Source organism: Ptychodera flava, chromosome 13 (genome assembly GCF_041260155.1).
Source record: "Ptychodera flava strain L36383 chromosome 13, AS_Pfla_20210202, whole genome shotgun sequence".
Taxonomy (NCBI): domain Eukaryota; kingdom Metazoa; phylum Hemichordata; class Enteropneusta; family Ptychoderidae; genus Ptychodera; species Ptychodera flava.
In genome coordinates, this window is record NC_091940.1 from 31,341,596 (window position 1) to 31,365,437 (window position 23,842).

The 23,842-nt window shown below is 37.6% G+C and overlaps 1 protein-coding gene across 1 annotated transcript; it reads right to left on the reverse strand.

The window, feature by feature from the left end:
* Nucleotides 1–1,808: 1,808 nt before the first annotated feature.
* LOC139148152 (negative elongation factor D-like) lies at nucleotides 1,809–23,793 on the reverse strand. The gene is made up of 15 exons (XM_070719461.1): nucleotides 23,636–23,793; nucleotides 21,366–21,487; nucleotides 20,516–20,625; nucleotides 19,280–19,389; nucleotides 18,431–18,538; nucleotides 17,690–17,839; nucleotides 16,157–16,287; nucleotides 13,441–13,561; nucleotides 12,760–12,939; nucleotides 11,802–11,941; nucleotides 11,300–11,414; nucleotides 7,758–7,853; nucleotides 5,968–6,108; nucleotides 3,712–3,841; nucleotides 1,809–3,339 (listed from the first exon to the last, which is right to left on the reverse strand). Exons 1-15 carry the CDS (start codon nucleotides 23,681–23,683, stop codon nucleotides 3,305–3,307), a joined length of 1,737 nt encoding a protein of 578 aa, XP_070575562.1. The 5' UTR covers nucleotides 23,684–23,793; the 3' UTR covers nucleotides 1,809–3,304.
* Between the last annotated feature and the right edge of the window lie 49 nt (nucleotides 23,794–23,842).

A 23,842-nucleotide genomic window follows, 5' to 3' on the forward strand; every position in this document is an offset into this window, starting at 1 on the left:
TACAATCTACACTTTTTTGACACAAAATTAAAACGCGTATTTCTGTTCACATTACATTGTGGGATGGGAGATAGTTGATCTTTATACTGTGGCTGATGCATCAATTTCACGACGCATCGCTAAGCTAAATGGGTCATATTTTTTGGAATATATATTGATTGATACTTTCAACTTGGGCGGCAACCCCTCCCCCCATGGGCACATGTCAGGAGTAGGCCTACCCTCCAGGGAAATTATGCTCAGAACTGTTCTACACAGCATCGTCGTTTGGTTTTAATACATGTAGCTGCAATAATTGTCGCCCATGGGCCGTGCGCGGCTTTTTCTGTCGTGTTGGCTGTGTAGCCGACACAGCCGCAATACGACAGAAAAAGCCCCCCCCCTCCCGGGGGCGGCCAGCCCGGGTGCTACGATATTGCAGCTATGCTTGGTTAACACCTCCATGGTTAATCTGTAACCATTCTTGTTTCAGTTAACACAAAGTTCCCCACACAACGAAATTCTAGTCACATTTTCAAGCCATTGGCTCGGATTTTTCAAACTTAATAAGTTAAAACCATCCTGACCATTTGATGTGTACTACCTTTAAGCTTATGCCTCTTTATGGGCTTTTAATGCGTACCACTCAAAAATTTCACAGCGACGCTGTGTGTTAGCAATCAGGGTACTGTATACTCTGGTATTGAACGATAAGACACTGGGGAGTGTAGTGAGGCAAAAGCTACTGAGCCGGAGTGTAGTAAGACAAAGATTACTGGGCAACAGGTTTTACTATATTTGTGAAAACAGGTTTTTTATCAGAGTTTAGTAAGTGATTGACATACAGAGGGGTGGTATATGGCACGAGATACAGAGCGGCTGCCCCATGCTGGTTTACTATAATTGATCAATGAGTCGATGACTTTCAAATGTGTCGTGATACCCAAGCTTATCGTTTGTGTTGTACGTGAAATGTGTGCGTCTCATACGCTGAGTTGCGGTACCTAGCTGAAACGCACTGTAATTTTACACAGCAGTTTTCAGCGATGTAGATTTGTCAGTTTCACTAATTAATGCTGATAGAATCATTCCGTCTAAATAACCACATTACCACATACAATGCGATCATATGAGCGGAAACTAGAAATATTTACCGAGGTGTGTATGTTCGCAAATGCCAGTCAAACCCTGTTGGTTCAATGACAACAAACAAAGTCCCTGCGATCACACTTCTGGAAACACCCCCACCGGCAATGGTATGCTCCAGTGGCAATGAAAGAACCTCAGTATACGGACTCTGCAGTGCACTATTCTTTTCAGTTTTGATCGAAACTGATTTACGCCAGTGCGGGAAGAACAATGTCAACCGTTTATTTTTTTCTGATGGTAAACAAGATCTTGTTATTGTCATACATGGCTTTCAAAACCTTAACAACGTGTGTCCTGGGTCCAGACAGAGTTGGATGGGAGAGACTTCTAAAAATGACTGAAAAACAAGTATTTTTTTCATGGACTGTATCGTTCATCAGATCTAAGGATCAGACACAAAATGTGTTTTGTCAGACGTTTATCAGTCCACTTGGCTTTGTGCCTTCAGCGTTAACTTTGAGACGCAGCTTTTCAAAACTGTATGGTTCATTGTGCAAACATGTAGGTCGGTGCACTGTACACTGTCGTTCAATGGAAGCCACTCAAACTGACCAAAGTTGCAATTGGAAAATATCTCGTGTACACTTCCATACTGCTCAGTGTCAGCCTACAAAATGAAAGTAAGTCAAACATAACAATCACAAGTCAAACATTCAACTCATGATAACTTGATAGCTCGATAAACTTCCCCAAAAGCAGGATCTGCTTTTATTTTGATTTATGCTTTCACGTGTCATGTGACGGATGGTTGGTTATGTGAGAACACTGACTGAAGGAACTGTGAAAGAAAACAAATAAAATTCACGTTTCAATGATTCTTGCCATAAAAGTACATGCAAAACCTGCAAGAAGTGCGATATACTTCAGCTTCACAGCATCTGTACTTTGATAAGATTCGAAACCGCAAATAACCTTAGCATGTTTTTACATTACAGAAGTTATAGATCAAATCCTTAGCCATGGCATTGTTCAAATCATAAAACTTACATTAAAATAATGTCGCACGATAAGGTTTTCTTTAAATAAATCATGCATTCTTACAATTACATCCATGGTTTTATAGGAGTTGTGTGACAACTCAAGACTTCAATACAAAACAGAAAAACAAGCAAGATAATAACTGATTCTCAGGAACATCATATCATTTTTATAGTTCTGAGATATACAGTCAGAGTGCTGTTGAAAATCAAGTGCTTGAGTCTGGCCTGTTTAGTTCCGCCTGTACAGGAATCAACAGATCTCTTGGACATGTTTGATTGATTGTACCAATCTGCTTCTCTAAATGTCCCCTGTTTCACCTTTGCTGTATGACCCTCTTGAAACACACACCAATGAACAGACAATATCCCCTTCAACACAAAGCCAATATTGACATATCTGTGACTCTAGGAAAACATACCATGAATGACTCACTTTGTTAAGTATGCAAATATTTTCCATTGACCGTGCACGAGAACACAAAATAATCTATTTGTTTGTAGCAATGAAGTAAGAAATTGCGAAATTGGGAATGACAAATTTGCATTACAAGAAATTTTCAGAAAAGATCCACACAAAATGGCAAAGCAATTCAACTCAAATTAATCTTTACAAATTACATACACATTGTAGGTACAATACCTCCTCAACAAATATCGTGGTAATATGTTGTTTTTATTTGTGAATGTTCATAGCAATGTTTTCAACTTTCCCTTAAGTACTTTTTTATCATTTAACCCTAGCACCATGATGGTTTGGCCCAAACCCATAGCTGCCAATGGTCATCGTGGAACTGTTTACAGTAAAGTAGGGGTGACTGGAAAATTATAAGCCAGTACACTTCAGGAGCATAATTTTGTGATGGAATTTCCCTTTTTATTTTTGAGCGATCTCATAATGTGATGGCAGAAATTCAAGAGTTTTATAAAAGTCGTAAAGCGATGTAATGCTTGACAAAAAGATGATAAACTTCAACACAAGCTATTATGGACTCTGTGAGATGAATCAAGGCTCTTCAGTTTAAGGGAAATTATAATGGAAAGAGAGAGCTGGAGACTCATCTTATACGACACATTTCAAGGGTTGGAAATAATATTGCTCTTTCTTTTGGCTGCAATGATGCCATTGCACATGGGCTTTGCTCTGTTATTGAATAACAGACTGATTTTGTCGTTCAAAAGTTCAGCACTCTCCATCTTCAGTTCATCATGATAAAATTGGTCTTGCAATGCACTGTTGGGAAAAAAGGAGAGAAACAATATACCTGAAATTTTTCATAAACATTGATTGAAATCAGAATTCAATGAGAATCAACATTGAACAAGTGGTTGAAACTTGAAAGTAGCTGTTTACAGGGATGGGACGTTTTAAAATTAAATTACTGAAAGTTTGCTTGAAATTGCAACAAACCCAAAGTCTGATGTATCTCTGACTCGAGTAATTCTATTGACTTTGTGCATTTATGGGTATACAGCTGACTCACATATTCCTACATTGACTCGAAAAAAGTTCAGAAATACTGTCTGCTTGAAGGAACACTGTTCATAAAATTCAGAAATATTGTCATCTTGAAGGAACACTGTTCATCACTACGATGGAACTTACCAATGAAGTCTGACACTGGATCTTTTCCGTCTTCACTTCGCAGTGTACCTGTGATGTCTTCATTTTCAATGATGGGTAAGAACAACTGTACAAATTCTGAAGTGTACGGTGACGCTATCATGTCAAGTACCTGGGTGTGTATAACCAGAAAAATTGTAAGCGTCACCTGAGAACACTGACACAAACTTGAAAAGGGCTGAACTAAAACCTAGAAATAGTGGGTTATGGCTGAAATAAGAGAAGTTCTCACACCACTTATAAAACTTTTGCATATATAAAAGAGGTCATGTTAAGGTAGAACATGCCTCAGGGACAGATGGTCATACTCTACAATTTCTACAATTCCTTTCTGATCTACCACTTATGGGGGTTCATTTTAAAGCTCTTGGGGAAAGAAAAACTTTCATAGTCTTAGTTTTTCAAATCCCAAATTTAATTTTCTCCCATAGAGTTAACACAGGAATGGCGGCCATTTTGAATTTAAAATATCGCGAAATGTTAGGTAATTTGTTTTGCTAGTTCCAAATTTTGCACAGTGACCCCCGATTTTTATTTTTGATTTGGTAAGAGAATGATTGAAAGTTTCATTTTGGAAAATTTGAGCAAAAGTTTAAGCTTTTCACTTTCAGGGTGCATACTACCTTAACTCAACACTTTTCTATCTTGGCTCCTGTGTTTTACAGAATGAACCTGTATTTTGCTTATTAGGCCATTCCTCTCACATAAACAAGTTGTAATCGCAATAAACTGTTGACATCATACCTGCCACTGAGAAAAGATATTAATGGTGGCAGTTCCTGCAGTTTGTTACCATTCAACATCTTGAATGTTGAGAATTTCTTCCCTGCATTCCAGATTAAAAAGTGATCACTCGCTTTGGTGATCACTTGTATAGTCCCTACTATACACACTGTTCTTTGTAACCGAGTCCTTCACAACAAAGAAGATGATGCTTAACTTGTCTAAAACAAGTCATTGACAATGACACAGTCCCCACGTGTACTTTAATTACAAGTCCTTTGAGAGGAAAAAGTCCTCTTTATTAATTAGGTCTGTGATGAAAAATACTGCGATACAGATGGGGCTTAATGGTCAAAAATGAGTTCCATGGCGGTGAAAACATGAAATCAATGTAAGCAGCCATACTGATTACAAAAAGTCATTAAAATGAATCAATTAGTACTTAATAAACAGGATGCTGCCAAACATTTTTGCATCCTATCCTAACACTGACAGATTATCACCGGTAAAGTTTGATGCAGTACAATTTGTTTAGACCTGCCTGAGTTATGGCTAAGGACATGAAAAAATTGTAACAAAATCGCCGCCATGTGGCCATATTTGATCACATCATGAAACAAATTGACGTGCAATTGTATGATATAGGTCAATGTTCTTGTACCAACTTTGAGTGATATTTGTTTAGACCTGCCTGTCAGTTATGGCTAAGGACATGAAAAAATTGTAACAAAATGGCCGCCATGCAGCCATATTGGATCATATCGTGAAACAAATTGATGTGCATATGCATGACATAGGTCAATGTCCTTGCGCAAACTTTTAATAAAATCGGTTGAGACGTGCCCGAGTTATGGCTCCGTACATGAATAAATTGTAACAAAAGGGCCGCCATGTGGCCATATTGGATTATATTGTGAAACAAATCGAAGAGCATATGTATGATATAGGTCAATGTCCTTGTACCAACTTTGAATAGAATTGGTTGAGATGTGCCTGAGTTATGGCTCCGTACATGAAAAAATCGTAACAAAATGGCCGCCTGGCTGCCATATTGGATTGTATCAGAAAACAAATCAACATGCATATGTATGACATATGAAGTAATCCTTGTATCAAGTTTGAATGAAATCGCTCCAGGCATCTCTGAGATATCTGCGTGAACGGACGGACAGACGCACGCACGCAGGTGCGGACATGACCAAACCTATAAGTCCCCCCGGACGGTGTCTGTGTGGACTAATTATTTGCGTGTCTTACTTATCTGTGGCAAACTCTAAATTTTGGTATCTTTCCAAGTACATGTAAAACCCACTCTTAAAATGAAAAGGAAATCCACTGCCTGATAAGAGTGTCAGGCATCAGATAAATTTGGAACATCAAATAAACTACTCGTATCACATCTTCCAATGTCAAGATCAAAATAATTTTGCACACAATATTGATGCTTCTGTGTGTCTTTTTTCATAAACTTAGAGAATTTAACCAAAGTCGATGCCTGAAGATTTTCTGACTTACCTCTGTAACAAAGTGTCTTATAAGTGATATGTCAGTGTCTTGTCGGTCTATACATTTCTTGATGTACGTTATGATTGGTACGACATAGTTCCTACTCAACAAGTGCACCATTCTGTCGAGTAGTGTCTTCTTCAGTTCCAACTGTGTACCAAACAGAAAGATTACAGTATTCCTCTGATAATAAGACCCGGAGTCAGCAACATGAAATGGTTGTAATTATCAGGGGGTCTTATGATCGAGCCATCCAATGTTTTCCAAACACTGCTAATTTATGCTAATTTATTCACATCAATTCAGCATTACTCTAGACTTTCATACATTTTTTGGCAGAATGTACTGATATAAAACTTTACTTACAAGAGCAAACATCTAACTAATTATTCTCACAAATTCACAAATTTCGAAAATACATGTAAATGGCAACAGTTCCTTCAAAGATAACAGTGACTTCTCAACCCAACTGACATGTTAATCACTGTTAAAAATTCAACAGCTCAAACAATCCCTGTCTGATCCAAAGACTGGTGAGGTGAAATAAAATTTTGAAACAATTCTTGAAAGACGGAGAAAATTCAAAAACGAAAGTCAATCATGTATTCATCGCATTGGCATCATGCAGTTAACATGGCGTATACAATACATGCATTTGCTGCACATAAAAATAACCAACCTTTCTTTGAATCTAAGGTCTGGTTGAGTAAAATAATGATATGGCAATGAAATTCATGGTAGTCAATGGTAAGAATTCATGATCCAAGGTGAAAAACGGTTAGCTACAAACAATAATGATAACACACAGATCGCGGATCAGCTTGCAGCATGCAGCAAAGCTGATATTGCAGTTGTTGTGGACTATTCTATTATATGGAGCAGGGGCCACAGAGGGTTAACAACAGAATGTTACAGAAATAAAAGCACAAAGACAAAATTTGGTTTTGCCTGCAGTTCCAGTAAATAAATGTCAATGTCACATCATTTTAGCATCTTTAATGATTTTTCTAGGTCTTAAAGGAAATTTTAACCACTAAATAATTTTCAACACTATGCTCATGCTTACACACCCTGCCCAACAAACAATATCTCCATTACAGCTCCTCATAGGCTCAAACAAAGACCAAACGACCTTCAAAGTGTCAATGGGCAGTCAGCTACATCAGCTGTTGTTTGGAAATGTCCACATTCAGGCTCTTCTAAATCTTTAGTTGGCCAGTCAGCAACAACTTCATATTTGTGATAGTTGAAGTCATACTATCGTCAATTTTTGAGTGGTGATTTGTTGGCTTTTTGAACTAAACTAGGGAGGGGTCTTATACATGGATGTATAACATTTTTGAAAATCCTCTAAAATTAGGTTTGGCAGTCTGTTCATGATATTCTGTCTGTATGTCTGCTGGCTTGTCCATCTCTACCATTATCTACCTATATGAGAATTCTACCTGTCTTCTGTCCACCTGTTAGCAGTAATCTGTCCATCTGCTGGCATTCATCTCCTTATCTATGTCTGTCTGTCTATGCTATTATTTGTGTCTCTGTCTGTCTGCCACCAGCTTGTCTATCAAATTATCGTCTTGTTATTGGATATTCTACCCTGTCTAATTCTCTCTCTTTGTCTTTCTATTCTGTCTGTACAATTGTTTGCCTGTCTGTAGCATTATCTGTCTGTCTGTGTCTTCTTGCAGTCTGTTCACCAATCTATCTGTTGGTCTGTGTACACCAATCTGTCTGTCTTTCTGTCAAATGTCTCCTCAGCCTTCCTTTTTTTTCCTAGAGAACTTGAAGGTTTTACTTACTTGAACCAACACATCTAATTCTGGATAGACCTTCTCAAAGAGGCCTATGAGTAACTGTAGAACACTGGCGTGATACAGTGGATGACAATTACTGATCTATAAAGGAATAAATATCAGAACAACATCAATAGAACAGCAAAAACAAAAACAATAGTCAACCAGATCTTAAAATGCAAATTGCAATGTATTGATACCTATTACAATGCAGATTAAGAACAATAATAGTGAATTAACAGTAGGTATTATATCCCAACATTACGGTGATGTAACATTTAATAATATCATTAAAGTGTCACATTCCATTTTTAGACATGTATCATAATTAGATTACATGCTCTGGTGGTGTTACTAGAAATAGAGAGATGGAAGATTCATTTGCTCATAGCATATATTGTTTTCATATTCACATGTATCTATATGTCTTATGAAGTGAACTGCCCTCTACAGACGACAATGACAATTTTTCCACTTTTAGAAGCATTTTCTACAGGTGAACAGCTGTTGGAATCACTGGATCACAGGTGAGCTATATCAACAGAACCCGATGGCTATACATGTAATAGGAAAGTTTTTTAATGTCCGACAAAATCTGAAAACTGGCAATTTACTTATGTTTTGCAATCACATATTACCAATTATGTTGTACTGCACATTCAAAATTGTGAAAGGGAAACAGCAAGACAACTTTTTCTTTACATAAACTGACTTCCAACTGGCGTCAATAGGGTTAATTCAACCGTATGTCCTCCAAGTCTGTATGTGCATATGGAAAATGTTATCCTCAACTGTTGTGGTCAAGCTGTCTGGCAGACAATTGTTTTGAACAGTTAAACAGCTGCTCTTTATCTACAATATTCAATAAAAATTTGTAAAACAATTCTCTGAGGATGTTATTGCAGTATGAAATCTATTGATCAAAAGAAATATCTGGATTTCAGTTATAGGAAAATACTGTTAGGTACCGTATTAGCCAGTGTGCGAAATTAACATCGGTCCGACGGTCCGAGACTGACAGATTTCTCGTCGGGCCGAAAGTTTTTAGCAACATGTCGGTCCTTATGACCGACTGGAATTTGATATTGATTATGAAAATTTCTCCGTCAAGACTTGTAACAGAAGCAGATGGTGACTGACATGTGATTCAGACTTGAATGTCATGCACCTATCAATGTTTCCACCGTGGGAGTGGGGGGCAACAGGGGTATTGATCGCACTTCGTGTCCTGGTAGTGAGGAATTCGATCTATGGTACGCCAGACAGCGGGGGTGACAATGTCGCAACATAGTAATTTTTTGTTTTGCGACGTTTTACATTTACGAAGAGTCTAATCCCTCCGATCGACGCGCATAGCACGGTGCAGCTGATTACATTCAGATCAGTATGAATTACGTCCGTGCATGCAGATTCTAGCAACGGAATGGATTGATTTTGGTGCAACAATGCAACACAATATTATAATAATACTCGTCCAGTGAGTGTAACCCTGGTAATGTTAGCATATCTGTGTCATTTTTTTACGTCTATGGTTTTGAACTACGCCCGATGTTACACGTTTCGCCGTGTTTGTTTGTGGACCGCGAGAACATCTTGCTTGCTCGTTGGTCTTCAACCAAAGTTCACAAGGCCGACTGTTGCCACGATATATCGACGTGATAACAAGTGTGCATTTTATAAAACAGAGCGGCCTTATCATAACAGTTTTGTAACAGTTTTGTCAAGTTGCAAGATCCGTCGCGTATACTCTCAGAGGCCGAGAGCAGGGCTATGTTGTTTCTATGTATACCGTTTTACGACAGGCATGCAAAACTCACCGTCATCCTGGGCTGTAGGCCTAAATGTCGCAAAAAATTACGTCTTTTAAGATTGTACGGTATCATTAACTAATCGTGTCGCGATCGTTTTCAGCAGAATTGAGAGTCTGTCAAACTTTTCAGAGTCATTTTAATAACTTTAAGCTTTAAAAGGGCGATGAGACCCAGCAATGGCTCAGGCAAAACTTTTCGATCAGAAAATATGCATTAATTTCTGCGAGTGGCGACGTGTGCCATTTGTGTTGTCTGCAATTTCTATAATCGAGAAAAAAATTACGATACTTGTCCTTTTAATTAAAAGTATAACTTCATCTGTTTCTTCATGAATGCAACAGAATCACTTTTAAGCATATCTATTTTGTTAAAGTAATCCATACGTCATATCAAAATGCATGCCAAGTATTTTCTCCCTTCTGTTTTACATTACAATAAAAAGAGGCAGTAATCAATGTTTGCATAAAAAATTATCCATACGCTCCCCTTACTCATGACTGTTTTCACGGTAACTCTTCTACTACTCTCGTTGGCTAATTTCAGAAGTGATTTTCAGCTCGCTAACCATTTTCAAATCACAATATCACATGCCCTGGTGTAGTGTACAATTGTACACAGCAATTTAGATAACATTATCCCCGGTAGAAAGTCATGAGAGACAAACTGTCTCGCTTTCATCATCCACATGTAGTCAGTGCATGAGCCTGTATTCTCCGGGTCTCCTGGGTGTTTGACATCATTTTATGGTCCGGGAGTGGGGGATTAGATATGGCTAGAAAAAAATGTCAAATTCTCCTGTTAGTCTCACAGTCCCCAAATGGTGGAAAACATTGATAAATGTGTGCGCATTACAGTGAGGAAGAGGAGGGCTGTGATCTTTTTTCAGATTCCAGATAATGTAGACGAATGATTCATGATCATTCACTTACACTATTCTGCAATCTACGTGAACAATAGTCTTTTGGAGTGAATACTTACTTACTCTATTGATAAAAGGACATGAAAAATTAAATATTACAACATTCAAAAGCATAGTATTAGGTGGAGAGAGTGTTGACTTTAATGGTCGTTAACAACTGCATTTATTGAGGACCGGCAGTTTTCTGTAAGGACCTGAAGCTTTGGCTTGGTGCAGGCCCTTATGACCTGAAGCCATTTTCTCTTAATTTCGCACACTGGTATTAGCACATGAATAATGTTAGATACTGTAGCAGCAGATGTATTCCTTAAGGAAGTATGTACCTTAAAAGTGAAAGACATAAACTCTTGCCTAAACTTTCATTAGTGAAACTTACCAAGTTTTTGTCATACCAAATCAAGAATAAAAACAAGGAGTCGTCATTGTACAAAGTTTGGAACTAGAGAAACAAATTACTAAACATTCAATGATATTTGAAATTCAAAATGGCTGTCATCCCTGTGTTAACTCAGGGGTAAGTAAAATTTTTGATTTTCAAAAAACTATGATGGTGATAGTTTGTTTTACTCCAAGAGCTTTAAAATGAGTCCCCTCAGCGGAAGACCAATAAAAATTTGGAAAATTTGAAAGCCTGAATATCTGTCCCTGAGGTGCATTCTGCCTTTACATATGAACTCATCAGGAACCTGTGTGTACACAAGCAATCTAATAGAGTACAATATGAGATAAACTTTACGAGATCAGTAAAACTGTGCAACTCAGGTAAGAGTATATCGTAGGTTCTTTGGCAGTATTGTGAACTGATTGGGAAGACATACCTCATCAAGCAGAGCTAGATGTATCGGAGTGTGGTCCGTCATTCTCTGGAAGTAACTTGGGTCTGCAACAGTCTCCTCAACCCAAAACAGAACACCAACTGCGACAAGAGGATACCTGCGAAGCAAGGTGACATTGACAATTCTGCTAAAGGCAAAAATTTTTGACAGGATTAAATGACTCAAAATTTCTGCCCATACATACTGGTCTTTCTGTCTCTGTTTCTGTTTAGCTTATTGCTTGACTGATTATCACTCTGTCTTTCTTGAATCATTTTGAAATAGCCAATCAGCTACACAATAGCCTTTGTTTCAGACTCCCTAACTTGCTGTAAATAATCAATAACTTCTGTGTCAATGGATATCATCTGAGCTGTTTTTGTTCTTTCTCTCTCTTTCCTATAAAGGCCAAATGTACACAATCTATTTGTATGTGCATGTTCTGCTTCGTAATCTGGTTATCTACAGTGGAACACCACTATTTCAAAGTTTCAATGCAACCCACCTAATGCACTGATAAAGTACTTGTATTTCAGCCGTCAGCTCAGTAGCTCCTTTCCTTTCATTGGAGCATATGTTGTGAGCTCTCTCCAGAGCCTGCGACGTTGCTTTCACTTCGTCTTTATTGATTGATAACCTGCGACCCTGTTGCCATGGAAAAAAGGAATACAACCTAAATGGAGATGTTTGATTTCTATGCTTTCCTGCGTTGTAACAATAAATGATGATGATACAATCAAATTTTCACAAAGCAAGATGGCATATAATATTATTGACTACACAAGCTTCAAACTGAGTCACCATAAGCAGCAGATGAATGAAGTATTATAAGTATTTGAGTGTGCAGTGTTCTCCCCAGAGCTATTATAGAGTGGTGGCCGCCACTCTATAATTTTTGGTAAACAATAGAAACTCATTACCATAACAATTACATTTATTGCTATGCAAATTAGCCGCCACTCAATCAGAAAATCCTGGGGAGATCACTGGTGTGTGAATATCCGTCCCCTAGGTCCATTTTACCTTAAAGCTCTAGTTACTGTAACTTTTGACAATTTTCTGTACTTTTTTCCATGCAGCAACTACATTTGCACGGTGACCTATTGGAAGCATTTTAATCCTTTTTTGACCAGGCTCCATAGACAAACCACAGAAATAAATACAACTTGGGAGAAAGAGGATTAAAATGAACAGTACTAAGCTTCTAAATAGAGAATATACACATGTAAGGTGCATTTTTATTGACAGTAACTGAATTCAAGTCTAGACTGAAATTCAAAATATTGAATATCAGCCAAGCTTAAAGAGTTGAATACTGGATAGTTTCACATACTGTGAGCATTACACCAACAAACTGTGGATGATATGTAGAATAAAACATTGAAAAAAATTGTCTGTGATATGCACCAACTACTTATCTTCCTCCAGTTCCCTGTGATACACATAAACTACTGTCGTCTTACCTGCTGCCATGATTCATGCACACTCACTGCATACGCAAGGACATAGATGTATTTATGTTTGTGCTCTGGGTGAATCTTTGCACCAGGCTTGAAGAAAGTGTGTATAAATATTTCCAAGAGTTGTGGTATCCTGATCAGCTCCACAGGGGGAGGGTCTGGACTACTGTACATCTTAAACAACTGCAGCAAACAGAAATAAATCTCTATGAAGTGCGGACAAATCTTTGATTCAATGTCAACTCTTACTGGTATTAACAGCCTTGAGCTGGAACACCTTTTGCTCCAATTTCTCATCTGATGTTTTCCTTGTCAGGAAAGAAAGTCTGGAGTTAAAAACTGATATCACATAATACCCTTGCAGTGTAAAATGCCCCTCCATTTTTTTCATTGGAAGTTTTAAACCTTTCATCCCCATAGAGGTCAACTTTATCATAGAAAACAATGAGGCAATACCATAGTTTAGCACTGAAAGTGAGACAGAGTCAAAGAACTGTGAGTCACAGTTAATGCGCTCAGCTGTTGGATTGAACATGTACATACTGGCCTCACATACTTTGACATGATTTATACTTTCTGATGATATATTAACATGGCGAAAGCTACATATTCCTAATCCACATGGGATTAAAATCATGTTCTTGAAAAGAGACATTTCACAGGACTTGAGAGAGAGATACTTACTACTGTGATATCAGCTGGGTTAAGGGCATTCCTTGACAACATTGCTGCAATGGCTTGACATGCCCTGGGATAGAGGGCTGCAGTGGTCAGTGCCAGACCAATGCCACTGACATCATAACCCCTGGAATGTCAAGAAAACTTGTCAGTTGTGTCAGGAAATATACAAAGTCTATCACTGTGTGGGTTATGCTTTAGAAGTTCAGATCATTTCAAAATGTACAAACTAACTTTTGGTTGTCATGGATGCAGTAGAGCATCAACTTTTCAGATTTCTACACTTTTGAGTCAATTTTTCGCCTTACACTTCCTTGGGCCTGCTCTCCACCAATGTGTGCAAGATACCAAATTTTTTTGAGTAAAGGAGCACCCCTTCAGTCAAATTGGCATAGAGGAAACACTTGCGTGAATGGAAATCTTCTACTATCACAGAATTCTAAAGTTTTGTGAGATGCACCAGTAGAAACTATCAGTATATCTGAACTACCGATAAAATATAAAATAATTGTAAGTGGTCAATACAACTGCTAAATTTGTAGGGAATTTTGGCTGTAAACAAACTGTTCACATTTCTCTTTTCTATATGATTATAACAGGGCGAACTCTGGCTCGAAAAGGCCTGGGATCAGAATTAGTGCTAAGTTTGGGTGGGCGTTTTTGGGCATGATTCCGCATAATGAGTGTGTTGGTAACTGTTGCAATCGTTTGCATTATCTGTGTAATCTGTTTGCCCTAACATCCCATTCTGTTTCAGGCAATACTCAACAGAAAAGAAAGAAGAAATATAAAATTCATCAAACAGGAGCTTGCTGGGTGGATTTACCGAAGTTCTGAGGTCATGTCACCGACCATTATCAGAATGATTCTGCTACACTGGTGCCATATGTACACAGCATGAATGTTGGAAATTTTGTGTGGTGAAATCATGAACTACTGATGAAAGTTGACTAAACTCTATCCATCTGAACACGGATGGAGGAACATGATTAGTAAAGTGGTAGGAAGTAAGTGAACAACTTGACATTGTGATGATCACCAAAGTCAGAAAATACAGGAAGTAAAGCACATCACATGTGGCCGATACTTCCTCCACGAATCTTGTGTATCACGATATCTGTAATAGTGATCTTGGTCAGCTACTCGGTTGGTTGTCAGGTGACCTCGTAAACTGATCATGACTTTATTTTGTGAGCAATTTTTCTCACAAAAATTTGTTAATGTTCAACTGGAATCAAAGAATAACTAACTTCACCTTTATCATTGAAGGAATTAAAATCCATGCTTTGTCAAAATCTTATGATGAAGCGGGGCCTCAATGAGACGTCCTCTGACACACATAGATCGAGGGCCTCTACAAGATCAGGTGATGCTAACTTGCGCACTTGCTCATGCTCTACGTATCCACCCACCTTGAACTGACATATACAATGTTCCAACTGTTCAGATGTCTTACAAGCTTTTCGTTGTCAATCCAGAAGTCCAACTATTACTGTGACTGGAATTGGACTACCAGTATGTCAAAACTCTACCACCATGTCATTTCCATGTGTAAAATCACGTACACAAACCATAGGGAATTTTAGGCCAGCATATCCAAAGGAAATGTACCATACTGTAAAGTTTGGTTGTAGCTTTGGCGGGGGATTTTAAAAATATGTGACTCTCTTCAACTGACTATGATTGTTTAGATCATTGAAGCTACCTCCATGTTTTGATGTGGTAATTGTTTTCAATGCCAATGCAAACTATTGACTCTGCCTACAGTTTTATGAAATACAGTGAACCTACCTTTTTTTAAGAATACGTTACTATTCACTAGCTTTCTTGTTGACTCATCTCCGAATAAGGTTCATTTTTGTGATGTCACTACACCATAGAAGCTAGAAAAAGAGTCTATGACAATTCAAGTTTTCACCCTTTGCATGCCAATAGAATTCTAAGCATACACACAATTTGATGAAATCTTAATTTTTCTCGTTTGCACAGCAAATTTTTGAGAAGTTTACATCTCTGGGCATCGCTAAATAATTGACAATGTGTTTGAGTCACGAACCGTAGTTTCCCAAGGCCCTTCCCTTGTTTCTCTGGATCATCATAATTCAAAATACTTTGTGAAACTTTGCAGATACCTGTATGATCTAGGTGTTTATGAAACAGTCTATGTTCATGGTATGCCAATAATTTTTCTTTGAAAATTGTTTAGGCTGATTTTCATGGAGCAGTCGACCTCACTGTTGCCAGCTGTCACTCAAGCGTTACTATGAATTTTCAATGAGTTGGGGGGCCTTCTATATCCAACACCGGGGTTTCAGCCTGATTACCAGATAAGGAGTAACTTACCAAATGAACATGATATACTACAGATTTTGATCACTGTAACATTTCCAGAAGAGAGGAACAACATCGTTCAATGTCCAATTCATGACTATTATATAAACTTTGGATTGTGGTGCCACTTAAGTATTTAACAAGACATTAACAATGTCTGTGGAAGTAGAAGTGGCTGTGTTGTCAACAGTTGAAAGTTTATTCATAGAGCCTATGGTGTAATAAAAAGCCCCCCTCTTCTTTCACAGACACTGATAGAACCCAGTTAACTAACTTCTGATGAATATTCAAATAAAATCAATTTGCTCTGAATTTTTGAAAACCTACAAAATCAAGGAGCGTCATAAACAGGGATAAATCACATGTGAACATGGCAATGATTTTCACAGACCTCTCCATTGCTGATTTCTGTAATTCTTCTGTAACCCTCCTGATGACAGATCCAGCATGTTGGTCCAGTCCCAACACTTGAAGCAATGTTTGACAGAACAGGTATGTATGTTCACCATGACAAACCATTTTCTATAGAGAGATAGACAGTGACATTTACTGATTGCATCTGTGATTTCATAAAACACATCTGCAAAATGAATGTGTCATTCTAGAAGGACACAATTTAACTCTTTTTCTGTTGGACCCCTCATCCTCCATTCTGTCCAGTCAGAACAAATGGTACGGAGCTGTCAGTAGAACCTATTTTCACAATCTTGACATATCTTGTATAGAAGAATGTGACATACTTGTACTCAACTTTGCAGTTTGTGCACCCTAAAACCCACAGAAACATGGCGTGTGTCATTGGACTTGGTTGGCTGTCATTTGTACACAATATTGAACTTCACTGACTTGGAAGTAAAATGTCCTATAAATGCAAGCCTCTGAATACCCTTAATTCCATGCAGTTTCAACTGACCTGGCAGGAAAAGTTTTTCTGTAATCTGTGCAAAGTATCCTTTACTACATATAATTTAAGGTATAGAAAATGACACCCATCTGTTTCATTTGCACATATTTTCTTTCTGATAACAACAGTGGCTTTCATTCAACCATGTACATAATAATGGGTCATTTTCATATAGATAGCCTCAATGTTGTCAGAGAAAACATGCAGTTTTGCTGTTGGTGTACTGAAATAATGGAATCCGATCTTCCTCAGCTCAGTGCACATTGAAAATGTGCTCAATCTTAGGGACAACATCAAAAGTTCAATATAATAAATCTAACTTAATTGCTTAAGTTTGGCCTCAGACCCCCCCACCCCCCCTTCTAACTTAACTGACCTAAAATTGAAAAACATTGCGGACTCATACCCTGTACTAAGTCTTTCAAACGACATACCAATGTACCATTGAATTAAATAAAATTGAAAACCATTATAAAGTAACAAAAATACAGGTGACTGGATCGGTTTTAGCGTACAAAAATCAGCCTTGAAATCGTAAAATTTGCCATAAAGACGTTAAATCGTTTTTGACTGCACATAAATTAATTTGGCCAAAAAACCCCCCACCCCAAACTTAAGCAATTAAGTTTTTTTTCAAACATCGATCTTTTGACGTCGCCCCTTATGCTCTACAACACTATACTGAAAGAGCCGTCACTTGAGGGCGCTCTCTATGCTGCCACCTCTTTACAGAGGGGAGCAGAGAGAGTGCCCTAAAATGATGGATCTTTCAGTCTATTATAACACAAGCATGGTAAATTTCCTGACATCTAAATCTTTTATGGCAGACTGCTTGTCTAATCTAAGATTTAAATCATGAATAACTATACAAGTTTTGAGTAAACGTTTAAGTGTCTAAGCCTCTCAACAGTGATACCTGTACCTTCAGTTTTAACTGGTACAAGACATAATATAGTATACACAGTGTTTGATTTTTTGTAAAGATCACCAATCATTATAAGCCATAGGCATCCCACTCACTGTAAATTCAGGAAGTTGTTTTTCAAATTCTTCACTGCCCTCAAGCAGCTTGGACACTGAAGTTCTCAGCACCCTTGAGAAAATTTCAACTTGGTGACACGCCGTGGAAATGTTGGCGATTTCCCCTTGAAAACCTGCATCAGATATTAGCTGAAGAAGACAGGAAGACATTATTACATTGTAATCCATGCTTCTGTGGTTACTATGTTCGGACGATATCCTTCTTAACCATTTCCTGCTAGACAGTATCACTTCCCCATCAGCCAAGTTAGTAAAAAGCGGTATTGAGCCAAAACATGACGTATTTTCACCCACTTGGTTTGGTCTGTTATTCCAAAAATATCAAGTTTACAGTATTTGTTTTCAACAGCCTTCAAATGTACATTATTTGTTAAAATACACCATATGGAATATGTTGTGTTTCATTAATTTTAACCATCTTGACCTGATGGTGAAACTGGACTTGGCAGGAAAAGGGTTAAACTTGAACACAGTTTACGGCACAGAAACATCATTTTTCTGTCACTGATTATGTCAGACATCAATGCTACATTAGTATGTGACTCGTGGCTTTCATATCTGCATTTTATAATCCTTTTATACAATGAAAGATAAAAATATGATAGATTAAGTTCACGAAGAGACAAACTGGGTCACTGTTGCACAAAAGTCTGTTGTCTTGAAGAAGTTTGCTTCACTTTTCATATTTGCATACAAAATAATGCATCAGCACACTCATACCTTGATTGTAAAATTCAACATAAGACAGTCTGGGTACTCCTCAGCCAATTTATAGAACAGCGCCCTCCATGTTGAGTGTTGGATCATGTTTTCTAGCCATGCCGGGGTCTGTTCAAAGGTGATATCAACATGTTAGAGAGTGAAATTAGTTAATCAGGTGAATAAAATAATTCAACTTTGTATACTGTGATTTCACAGCCACAAGTACACCCAAAGCAATTTCTTCAGTATTCACCAAGTAGTTTAATAATTAAATATCTCCTTCAAGGTAGGATGCGCCTCAAAAGTGAGAGACTCAAAACTTTCCTCAGTGAAACTTTAAACTTTTCTCTTACCAAATCAAGAATAAAAATGAGGGCTCACTGTGCAAAGTTAAGTACATGTACTAGAGAAACAAATTAACATTTTCCATTTACTGATATTTGAAATTCAAAGTGGCCGCAACCTCTATGTTAACTCTACGGGAAAAACGAAATTTTCAATTTTCGAAAAACTGAGCAGGTGAAATTTTTTTTTAAAATTAAATGAGCCCCAAAAGTGGTCGATCAGAAAAGAATTGTAAAAGTTCAAGAGTTTTGAATAGCTGTCACTGAAGCGCATTCTACCCTAAACATTACTTTAATTCTGTTCAATCATATATTTCTTGTTTACAACTAGATATGTAGTCACAAAACACATTTGACTAGTTGACCACACTATCTTGGTACACCCTAAAATATGTTGAGCAGTTGCTGGAACACTAAAGCAACATGAGGCAATCAGCCAAATCAGTTATCACCATCAAAAACAAAGGTAATCTGATGAATCCTTTTCATAGTGTAAAGATTTCTATAAATACTGCATCCATACCTCTCCTTCATCACTGAATATGGAATCAGCTTTCTTTGGGTCAAAGTGTTTCAGGATCAATGTTTTCATGTGATTTTCCACCATCTGTTGTACTTCAGCTGCATTAACACCTGTAATTACATTGCATCATGCACTTTTACGTAACTTTTAATTTTCAAGGGAAAAAATTTCAATACGTGGTTATTTCTAATTTCAGAAGAGCAGCTTTCCACTGATTAAATGAGCATGTCATATTGGTATGACCGTGTAAGAGGATACTTTGGCAACTTTACAGACTCTACTTATATTTGATACCACATCCTGACAATTCAATTTGAATCTTTGTTAGAAAAGGCATGCCAGAGTTTTTATTGTATTTGTTTGTTACAATAAGAAAGCCATGTTAGATAGCATTTTACAGCATTTCGCCTGAGTGTGATACATAAGGAGTATTTCAAACACAAGTTTACACTTTGCAACCAAAAAGCAAATCCTATTCTTGTTTCTTTGTGTTTCTTGATGAATTTTTTCGTATAACAAAGACCCAGTCACAAGGTCTTTGATCAAATAGAAATTTCCTTTGACTATTTTGATCCATATACGCTCCTTGGGATGGCCCTACCAGTTTTGAAACCAACTCAACAGCATATGATTATTTATTACTTGTCGATGTGAGGGAAAATCAGTGCATTGATTTGAATAGGAACAGCCAGGAAGTTAGTGGGCTGGTGAATGATATACTGACTGGTTTCCATGGTTACCCGCTCCAGTGAAGCCCTTCGATGTTTTCGATGTCAAAGTAGACGCTTAACACTAGATGTAAAATATCCATACGTGCACTGCTATTTTGACTTTTGTTAAAATCTGTTTGATACCTATCGATAATGGTAAAATTGTTTGAAAATGCCCTGCAGTAACTAAATGTCACATAGCATTAAGTGTGAAGAGGCATGTAATAAAAATATTATTGCCTGAATATATGGGTTGCCCTCCTGGCGTCGGGCAAATTGTCACCTGCTCTCGGACACATAAACCCAAGTATTCAGGCAATGAGATTTAGTATAACCAGTCCAAGTCAACATTTTGATATCAGAATTGGTTTCAGACTTTCAAGCCCATTTAACTAACTCTTGCAGTTCATAACCTTGTAACACACACTAAGCCTGTACATTGATTTAACATCACCAAATTACACATGATTTTTTTATCATTTTCTGAGAAAGCAAAATTTCAGGATTTCAGAATTAAACTAATTACCTGTTGATATAAGCCACTCTGCAAACAGATTAACTGTCTGCGCTACAGCACTGTAGTTTTCTGAGAGAAGTTCAACGACCTGCTCTGGAGCGCCACCTGCTCTGAAATACCTGATGAGACAATAAAACTCTGTCCTCTTAACAACTGGAACTTTATGTGTGAGTTTCTTTTCCAATATATACATATAATTAGTCAGTTGCTGATGAAAATGCCCAGCTGAATTTACCATGAGATTGTAAGTAGTGTTTGTAACCCAAAGGAAATAAAGATGGAAATGAGTACAAAATGTGTAGGCATCCCACACAGCTACATATGTTACCCTCCTTTATTTATTTTATATATTCATTTACAAAATATTCCAGTCACATGTGACTTCTACCTAGTGGCATAACTCTAGGATCAACAAACCAACCAAAAGAGCCCATCTTTCTTTCAACCTTTCAGCTTTGAACAAGTCCAGCTACCATGGCAGCCAAGGGGTTTTATCAGAGATATACCTCAACTGATACAGATTCAAAGCTACATAAACATATACTAATAATACTGGAAATATTTACTGATATTGAAATTCACAATGGCCGCCATCTCTGTGATAACTCTATGAGAAAAAATAAAATTTTCCATTTTTGCAAAACCAAGATGGTGAAAATCATTCTTGCTCTGAGAGCTTTACAATAAGCCTCCAACAAGTGGTAGACCAAAACAAGAATCATAAAAATCTGAGTCTGAACATCTGTCCAGGAGGTGCATTCTACCTGAAAGTCTACTCAGAAATGGAGATTCCTGTTTCAAAACATTTCAACATCATTGTATGTATGAAAACTGGATGAGGTGATGAGTAGTAACATACGTTTGAAGATCTTTAAAGACACCTGGCTCCATGATGTAGTCTTTACTGGAGAAATTCTCCAAACATTCTTGTTGAATTGCTGCATCATCCTGTTCTTGCTCTTCCATGAAATGCCCTGAACCCTGTACATTTAGATAAATTGAAAGAAACAAGTCTCACAACTTTATCACCAGTATTATGGTAACCTCGCTTATTCTACTGTGCTACATAGGAAAGTATTGTTCATCTGTGAGCAAACCACACATTGTAATTTTTGTCCTGTGATTGAAAAAATGTAAAAGAACTTCAGTGATAGTTTTGTGCTAGCATACTTGGATGAAATGAGATAAAACTGGAAGAAGGGTGGCAAAAACTTTTAACCCATTGTCATGATTGAGCAAGGATCTTTTGAAAGGGATATCAAACCCACGCCATTGCTAGAATATGAATGAGATATTCCTAATGGCTACTGTCACTGTTCACAGACCAGAGCTGTCTCTCTCCTGTCCACACAATAACATGTAGAATTTGGTGATTTGAAAGGTGTATGCTGTTGTAATTGAACAAATACTTGGTATCAGCATAAACCTGGAGAAAAACATTTTTCTCAACAGTCTATGGTATGAGTCTTTGTTATCGAAATCATCATGAGCACAGCGTTCCAACATCTCCAGTAGACTTGATACAAACATTGTCATCACTAGATGCACTCTCATGTTGATTATCAAACCACAAATCAGAGGGTAAGTTTACCAGAGTTCAGCATTGCCTTCTTTGAATTTTCCAAACTAATTCAATAATTGAGATATCTTGAACTAGCTAAGAAATGCAGTGACTTATTGTTCACATGAAATGGATTATCTCTTTGTTTATTTCTTTATGTTAATTCATGTCAAGGAATTCAAACACTTTCATTTTTGAATATGAAGGACAAAGTCTCTCAGTCTGAATAAGATTTCTTCATAAAAGACAATTGTTGTCAATAGGCTACACCAATTGGCAGTTATTGGCCGTTCTGTCAATGATGTCAGCATACCTAAATGCTAATGGTCAATCCACCCATCACCAACGTCATGCAAGTGTGACACACTAGTTTTGAATCTATGCAAACCAGATGCATTGCCTTCAGGATCTGAATGCACTGAATTCTCAATGACACATCATTTCTCGATGGCCAAGGCTTCACATGATGCACAACTGAGGGTCTAAAACCAGGCCAGCTTGATGCCAGACCTATCGACCTGTCCCAATAGGGTAGAAATTTTGGAAATCAAGAAGCAGCAGTGAAGAACATGAGTTATTTGAAGGCCTGTGCACTGCTTGGACGTCAGAGCCACATCCTTTCCTATTATTTACTGTTCAGAGAGTATGCTGAGGCAGTACAGTCACCGCATGCATCAAGGTACTGCTGTGCAATCCCTGCTACTGCTGCAACTATATTGACCATATTTATGAGAGTCTGTGCTGCATGAATTTGGCATAAATACTGATCATCATTCAGGATTCGACTGCAATAGGGTACTTTTGTAACTATACAATAATGACAGAAATATTAATATTTCATTAAGAATATTTGTAATCATAATTTACAGGGTCAGTACTACAACTGCGTGGATTTGGCATGGAAACTAACCGTCATTCAGGATTCAAGTGCAGTAGGGTACTTTTGAAAGTACACAATAATGACAGAAATATATAATTTTTATCAACAGTACTCGTAATCATACATTCATTTTTTTTTACACTCTTGCTATGACTGATGGCGCCTTATGACCCTATGGCCTTGCTGAAAATTAGAACTCCACATTCTTCTAACTGTTCCGATTTCACAATGACAAATCCCTCTAAATCATGTATAAAGCAGAGAAGTCACTATTGCTATTTCCCCTGATACTGACAGATTATGAAAAGTAAATCATTAAAGGCTAAATAGTTGCCAAGGCCTGGTAACAGGCGAGGATAACGTCTTGCTGCACGACATTTTCATACATCTCTATTCATCAGTGTTCAATATTAAACGTTTAAATCACGTGTGTCAAGAGATTTCAACATTAAATGAATCACCAGTGCTCTTTCAATACACTGGTGTTCTTTCGATCGACTGAGTGCAGGTTTACGTGAAAGTGCCAAGGGTGTCCGATACGAAAGGTTAACCTGGCCAAGTTCACGTGTCTCCATCCTTCCTGCAGTTGCGGTAAACAAAACTGAATCCCAAAACTGGTCTTTCGGAACGATACCTTTTCCCATTAAAGTTCAAAACCTTGTCCTTTCAATGTATAGTACCTACTTACCGAAAGTTCATCATCCCAACCCCCAAATTCATTGTCGTAGTCGTCCATACTGTTGCAAATTTGTCGTGAAAAGGAGAAAACATCAGCCAAAACAAAGCTAGCGCCACTTCTTCATGACTGGAATGTAGTTTCACTTCCGGGTTAGAGGGCTACACTTAACCAATCACAACTTTGCTTACAAAACTCCCCGAAAATGCAGTTTAACAA